The sequence below is a fragment of the Mauremys mutica genome, chromosome 5 (assembly GCF_020497125.1).
Source record: "Mauremys mutica isolate MM-2020 ecotype Southern chromosome 5, ASM2049712v1, whole genome shotgun sequence".
Taxonomy (NCBI): domain Eukaryota; kingdom Metazoa; phylum Chordata; order Testudines; family Geoemydidae; genus Mauremys; species Mauremys mutica.
The window spans coordinates 61,919,369-61,943,356 of record NC_059076.1 but is presented as its reverse complement, the minus strand read 5'-3'; the positions used below and the strand labels follow the sequence as shown (position 1 = coordinate 61,943,356).

Genomic DNA, 23,988 nt, shown 5'->3' with positions numbered 1-23,988 from the left:
ACTTTTTTTTGTATTCTCTAATTAAATTTGGAGCCTTAAAGTACTGGGTCAAATAAAAAAGTCTTCTAGTAGAAATAAGCTATTTTAATAAGTAGAAATTTGGTGGCTTGAATAGTCTATAATAGCATATACTTCAAGTTCAGTATATGGCTTGTCACATTTGAAAATTGAATGACTTTTTATTGTCAGAATACTTTAATCACAAAATTCTTTCTGTTGCTCATGGCATGATTGTGTTCACTTATAGTAAAAATGGCATTTAAACATTTCCTAGGGCAGGTTAATCAGCGTTTCAGTGGTGTTTTAGTGCTGGATTTCTGTGCATTAATAACAACATGAAGTTTTTAAACACAAGGTGGCGCACCTTATCTATTCATAGGCAAAAAATACCTTTTAGTAACATCAAAAGGCAGTGAAACAAACTCATGAAATTAAGGAAATCAGAGTAGTGGCTGACATTCCATCTGTATAAAGCCATGAAGGGAGACAGGAAGGTAAGGAGGCTGAAAGAGAATCCCACTGTATGAATACAGATGCCAGTCTTCCTCCTTTCATGGCTTTTGTTTGCCTGTTACATCCTAAACAACACTGCAAAACACATTTTATTAGTAACTTCTTTTTCCAAATTGAGTTATAGAACTAGAAAAAGCCACCTCTTCATTTCTCTTTCCCTGCACCAAGAAAATAAAAAAGTCTAACATAAAAAGCTGTGGAACTTGTGTTCTGGGTTTTCAGACAGGTAAATTGTAAATTACATACTTTTAAAAGTGTGTCTTACCCACATATAGAGAGCATACAAAGCTGCACATCTTAATCCCACATTACTGTCCTTACATGAGTTAACTTCCTCTCAGAAAGTGTCAATATATTTAGACCACTATAGCACTACTGGTTTATCTTGTAGATAACTGATTATTGATCCAATAAACAGCTCAATAATCTATTGTGTGTGTGTGTGTGTTTGTGTGAGAGAGAAGAATAAATGTCCATATACTAAAAATGCTTGCAGATGTTTAGTCAATTAACATTTCATGATTATAGGTGCAAAGGATCTGGGGCCACATCTTACTCCATGCCAAAATGTGTCTGCAGTGACATAGTGGTGCATTAATCCTTTGCTATGCCAGCTCTATATCAAACCTGAAGTGTTCCCATCAGCATAGTGGTGTGTAGGTGGAGTGGGCTGAAATCTGTGACCAGGGTAAAGGCCACTGAAGTTTTGTTACAAGTTAGCATAATTTTAAGCAGCTCTGAGGCTGCTCTAAATTTCTGGGAATTGAACCAGCCGTTGGCTGCCCCCAGGATCGGGGTAAGCAGAAATGTGGCATAAAGCCACCCCTTTGCCTGAAGCTTGCCCATGCAGCTTTGGCATACCTGAGGAGTATGCCCCTAGTTTCTAAACAATACCTGTAAAAATTAACTCATGGTTGTTTTGAAGTTTTTGTTTGAGATGTGTGTGGAGAAAGAAGGCAGCAGATGCAATGAGAACTAATGGTTGGTAAAATTAAACACAAAATACTGTGTTAAAATCCAAACACTGAAATGGATTTGTGGTCACTAATTTTATATTATTTCATACCTATAACTCAAAATGGCTAACCCAGCGATTCCAGAATATGTAGAGAAAACCTCGATGTTTGTAGGAGACCTTATTGGGGCTAAATATTCAAAAAGAAATTCTGGATGAGTTATACAATCCCTGAAAACAAAAACTTGATGATGCAAATACTGCTACATTCTTAAAATGGATTTGGTTCTAGTTATCTGAAAGGACCTTAGTTAAGAACATAGAATGGCCCTACTGGGTCACACCAAAGGTTCATCTAGCCCAGTATCCTGTCTTCTGACAGGGGCCGATGCCAGGTGCCCCTGAGAGAATGAACAGAACAAGTAATCATCAAGTGATCCATCCCCTATCGCACATTCACAGTTTCTGGCAAACAGAGGATAGGAACACCATCCCTGCCCATCCTGTCTAATACCATTGATGGACCTATCGTCCATGAACTTATCTAGTTCTTTTTTGAACCCTGTTATAATCGTGGCCGTCACAACATCCTCTGGCAAGGAGTTCCACAGATTGACTGTGCTTTGTGTGAAAAAAATACTTCCTTCTATTTTTCAATCTGCTGCCTATTAATTTCATGTGGTGACCCCTAGTTTTTGTGTTATGAGAAGGCATAAGTAACATTTCCTTATTTACTTTCTCCACACCAGTCATGATTTTATAGACTTCTATCATATCTGCCTTAGTAGTCTCTTTTCCAAGATGAAAAGTCCCAGTTTTATTAATCTCTTCTCATTTGGCAGCCATTCCATACCCCTAATCATTTTTGTTGCCTTTTTCTGAATCTTTTCCAATTCCAATATATCTTTTTTGAGATGGGGCGACCGCATCTGCAGGCAGTATTCAAGATGTGAAAGTACCAAGGATTTATATAGTGGCAATATGATATTTTCTGTCTTACTCTCTAACCCTATCTTAATGATGCCAACATTCTGTTTGCTTTTTTGACTGCCGCTGCACACTGAGTGAATGTTTGAGAACTATCCACAATGACTCCAAGATCTCTTTCTTGAGTGGTAATAACTAATTCAGACCCCATCATTTTATATGTATAGTTGGGATTATGTTTTCCAATGTGCATTACTTTGCATTTATCAATGTTGAATTTCATCTGCCATTTTGTTGCCCAGTGACCCAGTTTTGTGAAATCCTTTTGTAGTCTTTGCAGTCTGCCTGGGACTTACCTATCTTGAGTAGTTTTGTATCAACTGCAAATTTTGCCACCTCCCTATTTACCCCTTTTTCCAGACCATTTATGAATATGTTGAATAGGACCATGCAATACTATACCAAATGGGATCTGAGGTGCTTGAGCCTCCATCCTGTTGCCCAGGTTCGAACATGAAGCAGGCTTGCAGCCAAGAAATTCCTATTGTGAGGGGTCCTTAGCTGTGGAATAGACGTCTAACTTCAATTTTCCAAAGCCCAGATCTGTTGCGTTAAGTTTCCAACATTTGTTCCCCTGGGTTTTTTTGCGTTGCAGGGGAGGTAGTGGTGGGGGAGAAGAGAGATGAGCGGGTGAATAAGTGGGGTTGGTTGCAGAATGTGTTCTGGGTTTGAAGTAGTTAAACAAGATCTGGAATAGTTCAGTCTGCTGAATACTGGTCCTAAAAAGTTCTCCTCTTAGTCTCCTGCTGCAAGAATTAAGATTTTTTTTTTTAAATAAATAGGACTGTTAAAACCTTATTCTGTGTATTTTCAGATTAAATTAAATTTTGGTAAAGGTAATGGTTACATTTTACACTGCAACTAGTGATATAAGGATAGAGACGATGACGTATGTGGAGTGAGTGCGCCTTAAGCATTGATATTAATATTCAATTGGTTATGAATTCTTAAAATTGTTTTTCCTAATTAACTTACATTTTGAATATTGTAGTATATACTTAGTTTAAAAAGTTGTAAATTACCCAGACTCTTTTTATTGTATGACTTTATAATACTGTGTAGAAATAATTCAGTTGGTATATTGCTAGATGCTAAGTGTGTCAATGATTTGTTTGATTTCTAGCATGCTTTCCAAAGTACTATGGAACCAGCAATCATAGAGACCCAAATATTTTTTTCCTTAATATTGTTGAGGAAATAACCAGTTTTTTCATTTAATCTCTAATTGTAGGGAATTAATGCTTATTTTTCCCCTTTACAGCCCTTTAAATTCCCTCCCCCCCAATTTATAACGCCATTCTTTGATAAAGAACTAGTGTATAACGGACTAGTGTTGCAGAATTGGATAGGTTTTGCAGAGCTACACATCAAGATACATGCAGCTGCTATAAAAAGCCAAAGAAACTCAATTGCAATTTTATTGTCCAGTTTGATAGATTTCCTGCCACTTTTGTAGCAGGGAAGCTGTTTGTCACTGTAACCCTCTCTTTCAACAGCTGCACTATGCCTTATAAGCAGCAATGGTTTTTCTAGTATAATTGCACTACACTGCTTTCTTTGCTTCCAGAATTTAAAAGGTGTGGGTAACCTTTTTAAGGCTAAATTTCTCTGTCTTGCTCATGCACAGCCTTGATTTTCATATTATATCTTTGTGCTATTTCTTCAAAGGTGAACATGATTTACCAAAAATTATGGTTTAAACTGTTTGATGAAAATATTCAGGAAAAATTTAGATCAAAACCCAATTTTGTTTCTTCTCAAAATACATTGATTGTATGAAACCACCCACCCTCTTTATTTTTTCTAGCATAAGAGACATGTTAACTAAATCCTAAACTTAAATCTGTCTAGATCTGTTAGTTTGCAAAAAGGACCAATGGCTTCATGGTTAATAATAGGAAACAATAAAGAATGGTCGACAAGTTGCCTTCTTGACCTTTCAGTTTCCCCAAGATTTAAAGAAAATAATGATTTATACAATATAATATACCATGTACTTGAATGTTTTAAAACATTGAAAAGTGTGAACATTTAAGTATTTCAGGTCCTTTGAAATATCTTTTAATTAAAAAAAGTTGTCATGTTATCAAGTAATTAAATTAAAGATAAATCATTTGGATAAGGAAACATCTTGAATATTTTAATAAAATTAATGAAATTTGCATTAATATTATGAATCAATAAGTGTTCAAAAATACTTCCATTTGCAGACTGAAGTTGTATCAGTTTTGATCTGTATGTGGAAATGTTTCAGAATATTGTTTACTAATCTGAATAAAAGGGGATTTGATAATCCTAAACAAAATAAACATGTTTTAAAATACTGTTTGGTTTTTTTAAATTTTTAAGTGATTATTCTCTACCCAAATAATTTTAATTGGCATAGATAAGAAGCTGAATAAATCATTTGGATATTTCCTCTCTTTGTGCCCTAAAAAAGGGATAATCCCCTTCAAGAAGAGAAAAAACTGGTTGTATCACATAGTGAATTTGATGTGCATAGAATTAAGCTGAACTTTGTAGCTGGCAGGTACAGAAAAACTGGAGAGACAGATCAGCAAAAATGCTTAGGTCATTGGAGTAATAGATTTATGTAGGAAGATTAAAAAAGCTTAATATGTAGGGGAGGAAGCATTGTCTAGTGGAATGAGCAGGGGGCTGGATGCCAGGACCTCCTAAATTCCAATTCCAGTACTGACCCTGAGTTACTATGAGGTCTTCGGCTAGTTGCTTAAAATACGAATTGCTTAATGTTTTCCCATCTCTAAAATGAGAATAATATTTAGCTACCTGACAGAGATGTACTGAGGAATAGTTAGCTTATACAATATCTTGATCTAAAATGCTTCTTAACACCTCAGCAAGGACTCAGTGATTAATGATAACTGTTTACAAACATTGTAATTGTGTAAAATGGAAGATGAGGATTTTTTTAGGGTAATGCTAAGGGTATATGTGAGGCTAAGTAGGAACAATGGTATGAAATTTAAAAAAACAGTGTGTTTAGGCTGAATATTGGAGTAGGGGAATGAGTCAATAAAGATTTCATAAACGTAAGATACTTCAACTTTCCTTAAAAAGGTGTATAAGGATTATTTGATATTTTAATACTATTAATATCTGTTAGATAAATGGTTCTTCAGCTCTTCTATTCTGCAGACTGCTTCATGAGGGAGAACCGCTGCTATCTACCTAGCACCACTGGCATACCTCTCAATCTGCCAGAGCCCACAAATGGGCCCCAATGTGTGACAAAGGCCAAACATGAGGGGGGAAGACTAATTATTCATGCAGCAAATTTAAAATGTGGGATTAATTAATTGAGTGTAAATCTCTCTCTTTTTAAAACTTCAGTTTCATGATTCTTCTGATGTAAATAATTTTCAACAACAAAAATTAAGGGGTTGCCAGATTTGTGTGGAATGCAGGTTACTCTGGGATTAAAATATGGGGCCTCCCTGAAAGTAATGTATGTTCAAAAAGTATGGCTTCTGGCACCTTCCTCCCCCTCTTTCTCAGGTGAGTCCCCTGCTATTCCTGGGTGTGGCTAGAGGGTCCTGCTTACTACTGACTTCTAAGTGTGATGTGACCTCCAGCCTCAGCAGGAGGGAGTGAGAAGCAGGAGTACAAACCACTCAGGAGAGCCCTTTGACAAGCAGCATCCATGGTGGGTGGGGAACTCTGTGCCTCATTGCATATATTCTAACCAATGCATTTGGGGAAAAGAGATGTCATAGTCAAAGTCACAGGAAAAGATTTTTGGATGTAGAAAGTTAGATCGAAAAGGGAAGGAAGGGGCCCTCTGCTGGGCTGTATTTCTCCAGCTCTGGGCTTTTTCTTCTGTCAACACTGGTTCTCCACTTGTAAGGTAACTCCCTTCTCTTCATGTGTCAGTATATTTAAGCCTGCATCTGTAATTTTCACTCCATACATCTGAAGAAGTGAGTTTTTTTTACCCACAATAGCTTATGCCCAAATAAATCTGTTAGTCTTTAAGGTGCCACCGGACTCCTCATTGTTTTTGTGGATACAGACTAACATGGCTACCCCCTGATACTCCGGAATTGTAGCATCTCCCTCTCTCTGACCAGGCAGTCAGTGCCTTTCTGCTCTGGCTGGTCCAGCAGTCAGAAAGGTTTCCACTCACTCTAGAAAACTGACCCTTTTAAAGTTCTCTATATCCCTTCAGCTTCTCAGGGTATGTCTATGCTATGGAGACTATACTGATATAGCTATGTTGGTAAAGCCCAGTACTGTAGATGCACTATAACTGAGAGCAGTTTTTCACCACCTCCCCAAATGACATTAGCTACATGGACATAGCTGTGTCTTCACTTGGAGTTTTGTCAGCATTGTCTATATGTTGGAAGTGAGGTTTTTTTTTGTACCCCTGACCAACATCATAATGCCAATGTAATTTCTGAGTGTATACCAAGCCTCTTCCTTTTGTTTGTTTGTAAAACCCTGCTCTGTCACTTCTCTCTCTGTTTCCTCCTTTTCACTCATTTAAAACTTAGCTGTGTGGAGAAAAGCTGGAGGAGAAACTGGTTTCACCTAGGATGTAGACATTTTGTTCTGTTCTGGTAAGACCTATTCTGGTCGTGATGATTTTTATTGACCATCCTGTTCAGAGACAGACTCTCAGGCACCATTCCATCTGTGTAGCACAAGCAGAATGAGACAAAAGAACAGTGAAGATCCTCATAAGGGTTTAAACAGAGTTCCTAATCCAAAACAAAATTCATAAATGGTACGTAGATACATTCCCCAAATCACCAGAATAGCCCAGATACACATTTAACTTCTATTTAAATGAAGACTTTTATTAGTCAATAGTGACTGATATTTGCCATTCAGAATAACTTTGTCTTATAATTCATTTGCATTTTGATAGTAAACAAAAGAGAATTAATTTAGAATATAATCTTTTCCCTCTGTAAGAAGCTTGGTGGGGATATGGCAAAATATGTTCTTTTGAGGAAGGTTGTGTGGCAGTATTAATGTATATAGTACCTCTGTCCCTTTTCTCTGACTGATTCATGAAGTGGGATTGGTATTGGCAGGTATTGGTGCCTCCAGTCAAAGTTGATTTGTTTCTTGCTTGGAGTAGAGAGTTTCCAGGCCTCAGCTGTTAGCATTGCTCCTAGGAGGGAGGAAAAACAGGTCGATAAAGCTCTCAGAGTAAAAATAGTAATATATACTAGAACTATGAACAGTTTATTGATGAGGTTAGCAGCATAGGAACTAGTTTACAATAAACCTTGCTACAGACAACAGTACTGTCGCTGGCTGGCTGGCCAACCAGTTACCCATGCCACCTCCCTCCACTCCACAAAAATGCGCGCGCGTGTGTGTGTGTGTGTGTGTGTGTGTGTATATACACACACACACACACACACACACACGCGTGCGTGCGTTATATATATATAGTGGGGGGGGGAGGGGGATGAGGGGGAGTGGAACCTAGACTAAATCTTAACACACAGCTAAAATGCCTCTTTTACATGTTAGTTTTAATACAAGCGTTAGTCATCTTAACCTTTTTGCATACTGCATGTTAATCTTCTTGTCTGGCAATTAGTGAATGTTGAATGTCAAATTAAGTTAAAATTAATGGCAGAGGAGAATGTTGTAGTTATTAGCTTACAAGTGTCTTTAACTAGTAGTGCATAGATGTGGTTTCCAAATGGCTATGGATTAACCATCAAATGATTGTGAAGATTAATGACTGGCCTCTTAGCTTGCTAATTTAGAACAATTTCTGGTAATTAATTGTGAATTATCAGCTTTACGGTTGCAGATGCTTTAAGAAAAATTAAAAAATGACCAAAGATAGGTGAATTTAAGTTTCTCAGCTGTCATTTAGCTTTCATGTTGTTACAAGTTTACATGAGCTAGTATTTATATCTTAAAGTTAAGTTAGCTCTGTGCTATTCATATTTAAAAAAGAATTTGGTGGCTTCTATTCAAGTATACATTTTGTTAATTGTTGCCTTCATTAATCCTAACCCTGGCTTTTTAATGTTATGTTTTAAAATACTCTGTCTGCTTTGTGAGAAGCGTTTCATAAATTCAATGTCATGGAATATTTGTTTAGAAAAAAGTTGTTCTTTGCCTTTCACATTTAACAGGATTGTCCCATAGAGAGAGTCCATGTTAATTAAGCTAATTTGCAAATTAAAGTCACAAAATCATGAATGTAGGTAGGCTTGCTACAATGTTGGTCTTTGCACAGCAGCATTTTATATTTTTTTATATACAAAGAAAACCCTTAATTTGAAATACTGCTTTGTAAAGTCCCACATTATAGTAAGCTTGCTTAAATTTGTGTTTTTATTACTTTAATTTGCAAATTTGCACCTAACCAGGTGGAAGAGGTGGATGACGCTTTTTTTAAACAACTAATAAAATCATCCAAAGCCCAAAATTTGGTGGTGATGGGGAACTTCAACTATCCAGATATATGTTGGGGAAAATAACACAACGGGGCACAGACCATCCAATAAGTTCTTGGACTGCATTGCAGACAACTTTTTATTTCAGAAGGTTGAAAAAGCTATTGGGAGGAAGCTGTTCTAGACTTGATTTTAACGAATAGGGAGGAACTTGTTGAAAATTTGAAAGTAGAAGGCAGCTTGGGTGAAAGTGATCATGAAATCATAGCGTTCACAATTCTAAGGAAGGGTAGAAGGGAGTACAGCAAAATAGAGACAATGGATTTCAGGAAGGCGGATTTTGGTGAGCTCAGAGAGCTGATAGGTAAGGTCCCATGGGAATCAAAACTGAGGGGAAAAACAACTGAGGAGAGTTGGCAGTTTTTCAAAAGGACACTATTAAGGGCCCAAAAGCAAGCTATTCCGCTGGGTAGGAAAGATAGAAAATGTGGCAAAAGACCACCTTGGCTTAACCATGAGATCTTGCATGATCTAAAAAATAAAAAGGAGTCATATAAAAATGGAAACTAGGACAGATTACAAAGGATGAATATAGGCAAACAACACAGGAATGCAGGGGCAAGATTTGAAAGGCAAAGGCACAAAATGAGCTCAAACTAGCTACAGGAATAAAGGGAAACAAGAAGACTTTTTATCAATACATTAGACACAAGAGGAAGTCCAAGGACAGGGTAGGCCCACTGCTCAGTGAGGAGGGAGAAACAGTAACAGGAAATGGCAGAGATGCTTAATGACTTTTGTTTCGGTCTTCACCGAGAAGTCTGAAGGAATGCCTAACATAGTGAATGCTAATGGCAAGGGGGTAGGTTTAGAAGATAAAATAAAAAAAGAACAAGTTAAAAATCACTTAGAAAAGTTAGATGCCTGCAAGTCACCAGGGCCTGATGAAATGCATCCTAGAATACTCAAGGAGCTAATAGAGGAGGTATCTGAGCCTCTAGCTATTATCTTTGGAAAATCATGGGAGACAGGAGAGATTTGAGAAGACTGGAAAAGAGCAAATATAGTTCCCATCTATAAAAAGGGAAATAAAACCAACCCAGGAAACTACAGACCAGTTAGTTTAACTTCTGTGCCAGGGAAGATAATGGAGCAAGTAATTAAGGAAATCATCTGCAAATACTTGAAAGGTGGTAAGGTGATAAGGAATAGCTAGCAAGGATTTGTAAAGAACAAATCATGTCAAACAAATCTGATCGCTTTCTTTGATAGGATAACAAGTCTTGGATAGGATAAGGGAGAAGCGGTGGATGTGGTATACCTAGACTTTAGTAAGGCATTTGATACGGTCTCACATGATATTCTTATCAATAAACTAGGCAAATACAACTTAGATGGGGATACTATAAGGTGGGTGCATAACTGGCTGGATAACCGTACTCAGAGAGTAGTTATTAATGGTTCCCAATCCTGCTGGAAAGGTATAACAAGTGGGATTCTGCAGGGGTCTGTTTTGGGATCGGCTCTGTTCAACGACTTAGATATTGGCACAGAAAGTATGCTTATTAGGTTTGCAGATGATACCAAACTGGGAGGGATTGCAACATAATTCAAAATGATCTGGACAAATTTGAGAAATGGTCTGAGGTAAACAGGATGAAGTTTAACAAAGACAAATGCAAAGTGCTCCACTTAAGAAGGAACAATCAGTTTCACACATACAGAATGGGAAGAGACTGTCTAGGAAGGAGTACGGCAGAAAGGGATCTAGGGGTTATAGTGGACCACAAGCTAAATATGAGTCAACAGTGTGATGCTGTTGCAAAAAAAGCAAACATGATTCTGGGATGCATTAACAGGTGTGTTATGAGCAAGACACGAGAAGTCATTCTTCTGCTCTACTCTGTGCTGGTTAGGCCTCAACTGGAGTATTGTGTCCAGTTCTGGGCACACATTTCAAGAAAGATGTGGAGAAATTGGAGAGGGTCCAGAGAAGAGCAACAAGAATGATTAAAGGTTTAGAGAACATGACCTATGAAGGAAGGCTGAAAGAATTGGGTTTGCGTAGTTTGGAAAAGAGAAGACTGAGAGGGCACATGATAGCAGTTTTCAGGTATCTAAAAGGGTGTCATAAGGAGGAGGGAGAAAACTTGTTCACCTTAGCCTCTAATGATCGAACAAGAAGCAATGGGCTTCAACTGCAGCAAGGGAGGTTTAGGTTGGAAATTAGGGAAAAAGTTCCTAACTGTCAGGGTGGTTAAACACTGGAATAAACTGCCTAGGGAGGTTGTGGAATCTCCATCACTGGAGATATTTAAGAGTAGGTTAGATAAATGTCTATCAGGGATGGTCTAGACAGTATTTGGTCCTGCCATGAGGGCAGGGAACTGGATTCAATGACCTCTCGAGGTCCTTCCAGTCCTAGAATCTATGAAATTTATTTAAAAAATTTAATCTTGATTTGAGATTTTTGTTAGAAAAACAAGGCTGCTTAAATTGCATCAATTTATTTTTAAAAGCCTTCTTTACCCTCCCTGTTACAGTATGTGTATGCTTTCTAGCTTATTTTAACAATATCACTCACCTTGCATTTTTCTGTGTCTTGGGTCTGTGTATGTCACCATATTATATCTGGATTTATTTTACCATAGGATTACATGACCAGCATCTAAAGATGGCAATTGTCTGTATTGACCTTCCTTCCCCCACTTTTTGCAGCACATAATAGAAATCTGGAAAGCAATTTGATTAGTTTAATTTCCAAAATATTTTAGCAAATCACTTTATATTGGCTTCCAAAACCATTGTGTCTCTGCTGTTTTGGATAAGAAAACCACAACTGCTAAACTGTACTGCATTATTTTTACTATAGAGCATATATTTAAAATATCACCCTTAATGAGGTAACGAATAACATGCAGCTGCTGTGCAATGCCTCTGTAAGTCAAACAGCTCAGTATTTGTTGTCTCTATTTCACAACAATCTTAGATAGGTGAAGAAATGTACTTAAGCTTATTCTTACTGATTTTGTAACTGATGTGCATCAAACACATACAAATTAACACCTGACATCAGTACACAACACGTGTATTAATAGGGTTGCCAACTGTCTAATCGCACAAACCCAAACACTTTTGTCCCGCCCCCTTCTGCTAGGCCCTACCATACCCCCTCTCGAGGCCCCACCCCTCTGCTCACTCCAGTCCCCCTCCCTCCATCACTTGCTCTCCCTCACCCTCACTCACTTTCATCTAAAAAGTCTTTCTTTAAACTTAAGGAGCCGATTTTGTATTACAAATTATTTACTCAAACCACAACCTCCCACAATATCTGTGTACCATTTTTGAGTCAGAGATATGAAAGAACATCTTAAATTACCGTCATGAATTTTTTAGATGTTCTTTCATTTTAGGATTATTTTATTTATTTCTTTAGCAAGTTGTGGATTTTTCCTGGGAGGGCACTGGATCCAAGTTTTAACCTGAAATGAAGTTTTACAGCAGAATTAAACTCTTAAAATAGGAATTGGTAATGGAAATTAGATATTAATAAGTGTTGAAAAGTGATGGAGAGGCTAAAGACGTGAGGTAAAAAATCCATAAGAGCGAGAGACAATAAGAAAGAGTTTAAGAAAGAGTTAAATCCTAGCAATGGTATAGGCCCATTACTATATGGAGATGGTAAAATTGTTAATGCTGGAGAAAAGAAAGAAGTGTTCAATAAATATTTCTGGTCTGTATTTGCAAAGAAATAAGATGTCATTGTAGCATATACGGACAATGAAGTACTTTTTCTAGTCCATTAGTAACTAAGGAGGATGTTAAACAAGTAGTAGGGATGAAATTTTTTCAACAAGCATCCAAGAGTCCTTAAAGAGCTGCTTTTTTAACTTGTACATTATGATGGGGTGGTAGCAGCAGCACAGTTAAGGTTGAATTGCAACCTTGCAGTTTGGATACTACTGTTGTTCAGTTGCCTCTGAATCTACTTTTGTAGAAGAATCTGCCTTCTAATTTTGAGTTCTAATAGTCTTGATAATCCTTTGTTTTTAGGTAACGTTTGAAATGCATAAGGAGAGCCTTTCCCAAATATATCAGGATTACCAAAGGAAAGGCGGTGAAGGAAGTGGAACAGTTCCTTCCACTCCTGTTAGAACCATCTCAGGAGTTAACAGAGAAGCTGAATTCTCAAGGAGGCAACAGCATGTGGAGGTGAAAGAAGCTGCTGCTTCTGCATATGTTGGGGCTGATAGTGTGGAGCACAGTGCTCAGAAAAATGAGATAAAAGCCTCATCTGAATGTGAGCTACAAAGTCATTCACCATCTAATGAAGGGAAGAAATCTGAGGGAGAAAATGGTCAGAGATCACCTGACTTAAACAGAGCAGCTTGCTTAGAATTTCCTTCACAGACAGAAGCAGTAAAACCAGGGGATTCAGAAATCACTTCTGGAATTGCTGAAGCAATTGCAGATTCTATGAGTAAAGCTAATGAGCTTGTGGAAGAAACAGCAGCTATTGATGGGGCTTCTCTAACTGCACAAACTGTTTTAGAAGGGGAGACACCTGAAAGCCCAGAGATGCTGGAGGAATTTACACCAGATGTGGAAGATGACTTTGTTGATTTAAAAGAGGAAAGCAATCTGCCTTTACCTTCAGAAGAGTTGGTACTAAAACCCAGTGAAGAGACTAGCTCACCTGAAAGTGAAAGCCAAATAACAATAGCAACGAAAGAGGAAACTGTTGTTGAGGAGGAACCTGAGTCAATACTTTTAGAATCCAAAAGTGCTGAAATCTTGAATGAGACAAGAGAAGAATTGGCTTCCTTGTCAGAAACAGTGACTGCTGAAGTCCAAGTGGAGACAAGTCAACTAAATTCAGAAGTGAGTGAGAAGTTAGAGGAATTAAAAACTGATCGCAGTGAAACCAAAGCAACTGGAGAAGATGCAAACACACATACTTCAGAGAGAAAAATTGCCAAGCTTGATGTTTCCAGTGTTGCATCAGACACACACAGACTGGAACTAAAACCCAGCACAAGCCAGGAAGCAACTCAGCCTCTTAGACCCCTACCTGAGGTAACTTTTATATACTTCCCTTATGCCAAATTAAAACTGTACCTAAAAAAATAGACTGATCAGTTTGATATTTATAAGAAAAACAAAACTCTTTTCCAACAGTACAGTTTGAGAAATTAGTGAAATTCTGTACAGTTCATAGGATTTTTGTAGGCTCCTGAAGAAGCACTTTGCCGACCCCAGGAATCAAATAGCTAAAACATTAATAGATTTGTGTCATCTGTAGTCTCTAAATTTGAAGAATAAAAAGTAGCATTGTGGATTCTGAGGTTTCACCTTGAATTCCCTCTATTTTTCCACTGAACTTCCTTCTTATTTCCTCCATCCCCTTAAGCCCTTCTATCTCTCTGAATCCTCAGAGATCTCTTGTAGTTACAATCCATCAGTCAGAAAAGAGCTGGCCTGAATTCCCTTCAGAGTCTAATGAAAGTTGTAGAACCTATTTTTTAGCTAACTGCTGCTAATGTACATCAGTTGAGAACTCATTCATTATCACTTTAAAGTATCAACATAAGATGTGTTTTTAGTAAATTTTAACTCAGAATTGGGCTTATGTTTTTGCCCTTACTGCAATGCTTACTGCAATGCTCCTTCAGACTTCTGCTTTCAGTTCAGTGATACTGATCATGGTTAAACATTGATGTAGCTGAGTACTTCCCTCCTGCAGAGACACCTGCCAGTCGATGCCCTTCATCCTACAACATTCTTCCTCAAAGGAGGGAGATCACTGTCAGCAGCAACATATGCTCCCCATGTGGTAAGGTCTAGTTGCTGCTTATTTGTGTCTAGACTGGCAGAGATGGTTGTGCAGTTGTATTGTAGTTTGTAGGTTTGGTAGTGGCCCTGCAATTGTATTGGTTTAATTCTTAAATTTATGTGCATTTGTAATTTTATATAATGTCTAAGCTTACAGACCTATTAAATCCAAAGTGAAACTTTTCCAGTAAACACTGCTGAAATTGAATTTTTGTTACTTTGGATCCTGCCTATATTTTATGCAAACAGATATCAAGGCAGGAAGATTCATCAGGACAAGACTTGGCTGCTGCTTCTGATGGGCAGAGAAGAGATTCCAGGTCGACTATGTTTCGTATTCCTGAATTTAAGTGGTCCCAGATGCATCAACGTTTGCTCACAGATTTACTCTTTTCAATAGAAACAGATATACAGATGTGGAGAAGGTAAGTCTGTGCTTTGTAGGAAATCATATTTGCTAGCATTGCACTGTAACAGAAATCTAAGATGTTATTGAAACCTAATGTCACTGATTAAATTGTTTATATTTCTTTATATATTTCAAACCTATTATTAATGTATGACTTAGTTATTTTGGGGTCTATATCAGGGTCTTCTCAGAATTATTCACTACCAGTCTTCAGGAATGTTTAAAGATGTGTGTATTGGTTGAAGGGTTACATACACATTCTGGATTAAATGTTGGCCCCATTAAAGTCAATGGGAGTTTTGCTATTTACTTCAATGGAACCATGGTCCCACTCTCTGAATAGACATATAGCAATATGCATCATCTTAAGAGCATTCACAATGTGAAAGCCAGGAATATATTATTTCTTTAAAGAAACTTCCCCTAAAATTAAATTGCTTTGACATAAGCAAATAGGTGCTGTTATGTATGTTTCTATGGAGCTGAAGAAATTATGTTGTCCTACATGTGTTAAAAACAAAATATTGTAACCAAAATCTGCAAAATATCTATCAGTTGTAGCAATGAAGGAAAAATTGAGGCTAGTTGTGCCTCTGGTATTTGCGTGTGTTTATAGTGCTATTTTTTATCAGTATAAGATAGTGAAGGTAAAAATTGATTCTCACTACCACGTAGCTATGCTAGCCTGATAGGAAGATACGAAGGAACCATTTAAAAAAAGAAAAAAACAATTTACAGGTGCATAAAATTTACCTTGAGATTTAGATAAAACTTTTGTTTGCCTTTAGAACTGAAGTTTTAAGACATGACTAAAGTACACCTCTACCCTGATATAACGTGGTCCTTGGGAGACAAAAAATCTCACCATGTTATAGGTGAGACAGCGTTATATCAAACTTGCTTTGCCCCCCCACCCCCCCCGTTCCTTGTTCCCTGACGGCCCCCTTCAGAGACGCCCGTCCCTAATCACCCCCAGGACCCCACCCCCTACCCAGCCCCCCTGGCCCCTGACTGCTCTGACCCTTATCCACCCACCCCGCCGCCCCCTGACAGGCACTCACCAGCAGTGGCCGGAAGTGGAGCAGCCCGGCCCCAGCCCACTCCACTCTGCCACCTCCCAGCTGCGGCGCTCCCGCTTCCCACCGCCAGTGAGTGCAGGGAGGTTGGGGAAAGGATGCCCTCTGCACTCACCTGCAGCGGGAAGTGGAGCAGCCTGGCCCCAGCCCGCTCCACTCTGCCACCTCCCAGCCGTGGCACTCCACTTCCCGCCACAGGTGAGTGCGGGGAGGTTGGGGTAAGGACGCCCCCACATACTCATCTGTGGCGGGAAGCGGAGTGCTGTGGCTGGGAGCTGGCGGAGTGGAGCGGGCTGGGGCCGGGCTGCTCCACTTCCGCCACTGCTTTACCGCCTGGTATGTGAAACCACCTTATATCGGGTCACGTTATATTGGGGTAGAGGTGTATGTGTTTAGTACAGCACCAGGTTTACTCAAGATACTGTGGATAATTTAGGACTGTGTTGAAAATCTGTTTTCTGTGTTTTAACAGTATTTAGGTTTTTGTGGTATTATATTAATTTCTTTGCTTTAAAATTGTAATGTGGTGGACTTGTTTAATATTAACTTTGTTCTTCCAAAGCCCTGAGTTAAAATCTAGTTAATATCTCCAGAGAAACTGTATTTTATTGATTTATACAGTGCTTTTTGCTGTACCAGATGATCACAGACTAATCTATAATGAATAATTGTCCACATGACTATTCACAACACACTTGGACCCAGTTACTAGGTTATGCTCTGGAGAGGATTAGAAGTGTGAAGGAAGGGCAATTTGAGGCCAAGATTTAGGTTCCATTGATTGAGCCTCGTGAGGATGCTTACATGATGTTTTTGGCTGCATCACAGCTATCTCTGGTTGATATCAGTTTATTTGCTTTTGAAGGAACTTAATAAACTTGCTAAAAACACAATAAATTAGACTTCTGTTCTGAATGCTTCCCCCCCCACTCCCTCCCCGGCATCTTACTTTTTTTGGACAGCCATTCTACAAAGACTGTGATGGACTTTGTGAACAGCAGTGACAATGTCATCTTTGTACACAACACAATTCACCTCATCTCTCAAGTTATGGACAACATGATCATGGCTTGTGGTGGTATATTGCCATTGCTTTCTGCTGCTACATCTGCTACAGTAAGAAATTCATTTTCTATTGCAAACATGATTACTTGTGGGCATGGGCAGGCCTTCCTTCATATAGTACATTAATAGGAATATCTGTCCACTTGAGAGAGCATGGATTTATATGGGCTGTTCCCTTAGGAGGAATTTAGGCTTCTGCTGTCATTACCTGAAGAGGAGGAAGAGCCATCTAGAGGGCCCCAGTGTAGCCTGGAATATGATGTGGTTATTCTGTCTGCATTCTTCCAGTTAAATTCTTCAGCTTGAAGTATGACTAATTACTTTGGCAATGAGCAATAATGGACTTTTTACAAACCTGTTTTCTTCATGGACTTTTTAGTTATAAGAATGATCTTTTATATAGAAATACATGTTTTCAATTTTTCCCTCTCATAGCATGAATTAGAGAATATAGAGCCAACTCAAGGACTTTCAATAGAAGCTTCGGTAACATTTCTCCAGAGATTAATCAGCCTTGTGGATGTGTTAATTTTTGCAAGCTCTCTTGGCTTCACTGAAATTGAGTCTGAGAAAAATATGTCATCTGGAGGAATTCTGAGACAATGCCTTCGACTGGGTAAGCAAGTAAAAGTGCTTAATGAAGGAAAATGGATTTCTTCAAAATAATGTTAACTACCATTTAACTTTGTTTTTGTATATTTAAGGAGAATAGTTTTAGATGTTTGTTACACTTCACTTAACCAAATATGTTTCACTTTTTGGCTATTAGATCTGAAGTTTTCTAACCTTTCAGTGACTTTTTTCATATGTTTATTTACTTGCAGTTTGCCCCATAATAGACTTCTCCTTCCTACTCAAATAATACATACAAGCCTTTATTATTCTGTATGTAAGTAAAATTGCTATGAATGTGATTAAGTATTGGTAGGCACAGTGAGCTGAAATCCATATTTGGTGCATATTTTCATTTTGTCTATAAAGACTTCTGTGTATTGAAAATGTACCCCAAATAATTGGGATTAAAAATACTAGGTTTCAGGAAAATGTCGTCTTTAGCATATATAATAAAAATTCATCTTTAGATAAAACTCTGAGGGGAAGGAAGCTTTAAGGAGGTTTAACATTTTGTTAAAAGTGATTTGGGAGATGGTGTAGACCAGGGATCGGCAACCTTTGGCATGTGGCTTGCCAGGGTAAGCCCCCTAGTGGGCTGAGCCGGTTTGTTTACCTGCCATGTCCGCAGTTTCGGCCGATCGCGGCTTCCACTGGCCGTGGTTCGCTGCTCCAGGCCAATGAGGGCGGCGGTAAGTGGCAGCCAGCACATCCTTCGGCCTGCACCGCTTCCCGCAGCACCCATTGGCCTGGAGCAGCGAACCACGGCCAGGGGGAGCCGTGATCGGCCGAACCTGCCGATGTGGCAGGTAAACAAACCATCTCGGCCCATCAGGGGCTTTCCCTGGCGAGCCATGTGCCAAAGGTTGCCAATCCGTGGTGTAGACTGAGATAACTAGAAATGCAAATTTAAAATGAGTGTAATTCAAACTCTTGTATCATTGTATACTAGCCCTGGTGCATCCAGTACTATACATAGAGTCCTGTGCAGATACATAATTTGCATCCGCGTCCAATCTATGATCTGCAATCATGGTTCGTGGATATAAATCGGATATCTGCAGATTTTCAGGGCTCTAATTATACAGTATTTGTATAGAGTTGAATTGAACAGACACAGTCTGAATATCCTGATCAGCCAGGTGCCCTGATTGCCCCTGAGAGGCATCACCAGACCTGCTCTTAAGCCCAGCAGCAGTATAGGGTCAGTGGCTGCTCAAGGTTTATGCCCTCAGCAATGATCACTCCTGTGTCTGCCTTCTTTCCTGCCTTGTTCCTGTCCTGCTCCAGCCTTCCTCCTTTGCCTGCTTCCTGACTCTGGCTCTGACCCTTGGCTTTACTGCAGGTTCCTGACTCCTGCTCCAACTGCTAAGCATGATGACTGCCACTGTCTCAACTACTAGGCCTGACTGTCCATGCCGTAGTTCATGACAGTCAGCTTCTCCCTTTCCAAACAATTAAATCTTGAGACAAGTGCAACAGGGCAAACAGAGAAGTAAATTATTAGATCTGTGTATTTCCTTTTTTGAAAATAGTGAGAAGATAAAACAAAAAAATCAGTTTAAAAAAAGACTAGAGGAGGAATAGGCTTAGTCTGAGAGCAACTGAGCAACAAAGTAGTAAATATTAGTTTTTGTCCTTTTGTATGTCACACTAATGTATCATTTTAATTTTTCTTCAGTGTCAGTATGCAAAAGAAATTTAGCTCATTTATGTATCCAGTTGTGCTAATGAAAATGTTTCAAAGAGAAAATCAGAATGTGAGGACTCAGCAATGCTAACAAATCTACTTGGATGTATAAATATTTATATGTGAAATATGAATTCTAATAACTACTCTGATTTTTACTCTGATTTAAATATCTCTTAAGCCTTGTTTTTGGGCAACTTAAAAAGTAGAAAATATTTTTCTCATTTGTTTACTTAATCTTTTAATTTTTAATGTAAACTCAAGCATGTTGTATTCCTTGCAGTGATGCACCAATAATATAAAATTATTATTTCCCATTATAACACACAACATATCCTTTCCTTTAAGTGTGTGCAGTGGCAGTAAGAAATTGTTTGGAGTGCCAGCAGCATGCACAAATGAAACCTATTGGAGAAACTGTAAGGAGTCAGAAAACAATGCAGAGCCTTATAGGAACAGGGAAGTCTGCAGCAAAGGCAAGTATATGATACCGTTAAGTAACGCAAACATTAATACTGCAATTAATGTGTATCAATGGCTAAGTCCCTATGTTTTTTGTTCCATTAACATGTAGCAGAAAAGAAATGTAGGATCAAATAATGTGAATATTAAATCTTAACGTAATTGTTCCAAACTGTAAATATAACATTTAAATATACACCTCTACCCTGTTATAACACGACCCGATATAACACGAATTCAGATATAACGTGGTAAAGCAGCGCTCTGGTGGGGCGGGGCTGTACGCTCCGGCGGATCAAAGCAAGTTCAATATAACGTGGTTTCACCTATAACGGGGTAAGATTTTTTTGGCTCCTGAGGACAGCATTATATCGGGGTAGAGGTGTTTAAACATTAGATTCTTCCCCAATTGAAAAAAGTCTGAATCTGTCTTACTTTCTCAGGTTCCCCTATCTGTATTTCTTTTAATATGGAATCTATATTGATCACTGTGCCCTATGTAAGTTTGACATGTGTTGATGAATAGCCTTCAGGAGAATTATGTTTATAGAATCATAGGACAAGACGGAACCTCAAGAGGTCATCTAGTCCAGTCCACTACACTCATGGCAGGGCTAAGTATTATCTAGACCATTCCTGACAGGTGTTTCTCTAACCTGCTCTTAAAAATCTCCAATGATGGAGACTCCACAACCTCCCTAAGCAATTTATTCCAGTGCTTAACCACCCTGACAGTTAGGAAGTTTTTCCTAATGTTCAACCTAAACCTTCCTTGCTGCAATTTAAGCCCATTGCTGCTTGTCCTATCCTCAGAGGTTCAGAACAATAATTCTTCTCCCTCCTCCTTGTAACAATCTTTTATGTACTCAAACTATTATCATATCCCCTCTGTCTTCTCTTTTCCAGACTAAACAAATACAATTTTTTCAATCTTCCCTCATAGTTCATGTTTTCTAGACCTTTAATCATTTTAGTTGCTCTTCTCTGAACTTTCTCCAATTTGTCCACATCTTTCCTAAATGTGGTGCCCAGAACTGGACACAGTACTCCAGTTGAGGCCTAATGAGTGTAGAGCAGAAGAATTACTTCTCGTGTCTTGCTTACAACACTTCTGCTTATACATCCCAGAATGATGATTGCTTTTTTTTCAACAGTGTTACACTGTTGACTCATATTTAGCTTGTCATCCACTATGACCCCCAAATTCCTTTCTGCAGTACTCCTTCCTAGGCAGTCATTTCCCATTTTGTATGTGTGCAACTGATTGTTCCTTCCTAAATAGAGTACTTTGCATTTGTTCTTATTAAATTTCATCTATTTAGTTCAGACCATTTCTCCAGTTTATCCAGATCATTTTGAATTTTAATCCTATCCCCCAAAGCACTTCCAACCTCTCCCAGCTTGGTATCATCCACAAACTTTATAAGTGTACTCTCTCTATGCCATTATCTAAATCATTGATGAAGATATTGAACAGACCCAGACCCTGTGGGACCCTACTTGTTATGCCCTTCCAGCATGGCTGTGAACCACTGATAACTACTCTCTGGGAATGGTTTTCCAACCAGTTTTGCATCTACCTTATAGTAGCTCCATCTAGGTTACATTTCCCTAATTTGTATGTTATTCTTACATTTGTTTTGTTTCTTTAAAATAAAAACTATGAAACTGGTATTGTAGTACTAAATATCATACAGTTAGTGTTTCCTGGGGTGGTACTTTCATAAACAAGTGACAAAATTGGTTTCTTTTGAATAGAGTCCAGTTGACATTGTGACTGGCGGAATTTCTCCAATACGAGACCTTGACAGACTTCTGCAGGATATGGATATTAACCGGCTTCGAGCAGTAGTGTTCAGAGATATAGTGAGTTATGAAAAACCTTATAGTTGTTTTGTTGCTAAGTTTTTCTTTGTATTTTTCTGAATGCTGCGCTGCTGCTACGTGCTAAGCAGCTGCCTATTGTTCTGTTATCTAATGGGGTCATAAATGACTCATGAAACTCTGTGGCTTGTCTGGGAGAATTACAGAACAAGGTTTTGGGGTCAGATGAAGGGGCATGTGCAGATGTATGTGTGGTACAATCTCTGTCCCTGTGGGGCACGAACTTACTGAAATCTTCCAGAGTATGAATCTCTGGAATTCTGCTTTCCTTATAAATGTTGTGTTCATTTACATTAGTGTGTGTGTGTGTGTGTGTGTGTATACACACATATATATTTACACATGCTATGTGTACATGTGCGCGCACACACTCCCTTCTGGGTGCATATTTATAGAAATTATTAAATACAGGCAAATACATTAAAACACATGCATTTCTTGTAAAGTGTTACTGGAAAATAAAAATAAAAACGAGTCTCATTTCTTTTTAAAATTGGGCACAATCGAATCTGTATTTCTGTTATGACAATAGGGCTTTAAATTAGAAAGCCATATTCACTTCTGCTGCAGCTCCAGTTGTGGAGTTAAACTGGGATATTTGGCCTACTGTATTAAGTTTCAAAACTTGGAAATAATTCATAAACATTTTCCTCCTTTGCTAAATAAACACAACTTGGCTGCAGTTTACAGTAAGTGGTATTAATATCTTTGAGACAAGATGGCCCAGAAAAAGATATTACCTTACCCAACTTCTGTTGGCGGAACGTCTGGAATTGCAGAAGAGCTCTGTGTAGCTCGAAAGCTTGTCTCTTCCACCAGCAAGTTGGTCCAGTAAAAGATTACCTCACTCACCTTGTATGTCTCATACCCTGGGATCAACATAGCAAACATTAATAGCTTTGTAAGTATGTGAGAAAATGCTGTGTGTCATGTATAATATATACTTGGTATAGTATAATTTGATATGATCAGCTTGAGCATTTATGCAATATTAGATCTAGTCAAGCTGATGCTTAAACATTGATGCAAATTTGTCAAAATTTAGGAAACCTAAACTAGAGCAATAGATTCTTTGAGATGGTTTATATCCTCGGTATAAGCATGATTAATTAATGGATTGATTCTGCAACAGTGGTTTGTAGGTATACATTCTTGTAAGTCAATTTCGTCCATGAGGTTTCAGTATAACCTTTGTTTACTCATTTCTATTTCTGGTAGACCATGGGCTACCATATGAAGGGCATATCCCACTGTTTAAATTGTAATGGAAGAATAAATGTTGTTCTTCACAGGAGGATAGTAAACAGGCTCAGTTCTTGGCCTTGGCTGTAGTATATTTTATCTCGGTCCTTATGGTGTCAAAATACAGAGACATACTAGAACCCCAGAATGAACGGAGGCAACCTCATCTTAGCCAGTCATTCAAGGGAACAGAGAATGGAAGTAGTGAGGCAACATCTACAGGTTAGTGACACAAGTGGATACATGGTTATACATCACATGTCACTTATTATGCTTTATAGGACTATATAGAATTCTGCTTATGGATGTACATAAATATATGTATTATAACCACTTTGAAGCAACAACCTTATGAATGTGCCATTTAATTTATGTTTTATCTGACAGCACTGAGAAAAATCTAGCTTGCGAATTGCTGATGCTGTCTATTTGTTGTTGTTACCTCTGTAGGGCCTAGGTGCCATAGTCAAGGACCAGGACCCAGAGTGTGTGGTCCTGTTTAGTGCACGATTAGTCTCATTGAAGCACATAAGTAATAGTGATCATTAACTTAAGCTAAGCACGTGTATATGTGTTTACAGAGTCAAGGCCTCATTTTCTTTGTTTAAATTGTAGTAGTGTGTTCTTTCTTTCTATTCTTCCAAAAAGCAATTAGTCTGATTTTTTTCATCTTTTACTATTGAGTCTGACTCCAACTTCTTTTCTTTGTCTTAAATTTTATTCTCATAGACAGTTTTTGAGGGCTTGTCAGAAACTTGTAGATGTGATTTTTTTCTGTGAAATGAATTTTCAGTGTAAACCTATTAACAAACTAGAAACAAACCTGAAGATAAATACAACATTCTTTAAGTATATATAAAATATTT

The 23,988-nt window shown here is 38.3% G+C and overlaps 1 protein-coding gene across 1 annotated transcript in view; it reads left to right on the top strand.

The window, feature by feature from the left end:
• The window catches only part of LRBA (LPS responsive beige-like anchor protein), a 574,974-nt gene that overhangs the window by 105,106 nt on the left and 445,880 nt on the right, over positions 1–23,988 (top strand). The window contains exons 23-29 of the mRNA XM_045018763.1: positions 12,904–13,926; positions 14,932–15,107; positions 17,130–17,283; positions 17,668–17,848; positions 19,883–20,010; positions 21,755–21,862; positions 23,173–23,344. Of these exons, the coding sequence (XP_044874698.1) occupies positions 12,904–13,926; positions 14,932–15,107; positions 17,130–17,283; positions 17,668–17,848; positions 19,883–20,010; positions 21,755–21,862; positions 23,173–23,344 (1,942 nt within the window). The remainder of the gene's footprint in view (positions 1–12,903; positions 13,927–14,931; positions 15,108–17,129; positions 17,284–17,667; positions 17,849–19,882; positions 20,011–21,754; positions 21,863–23,172; positions 23,345–23,988) is intronic.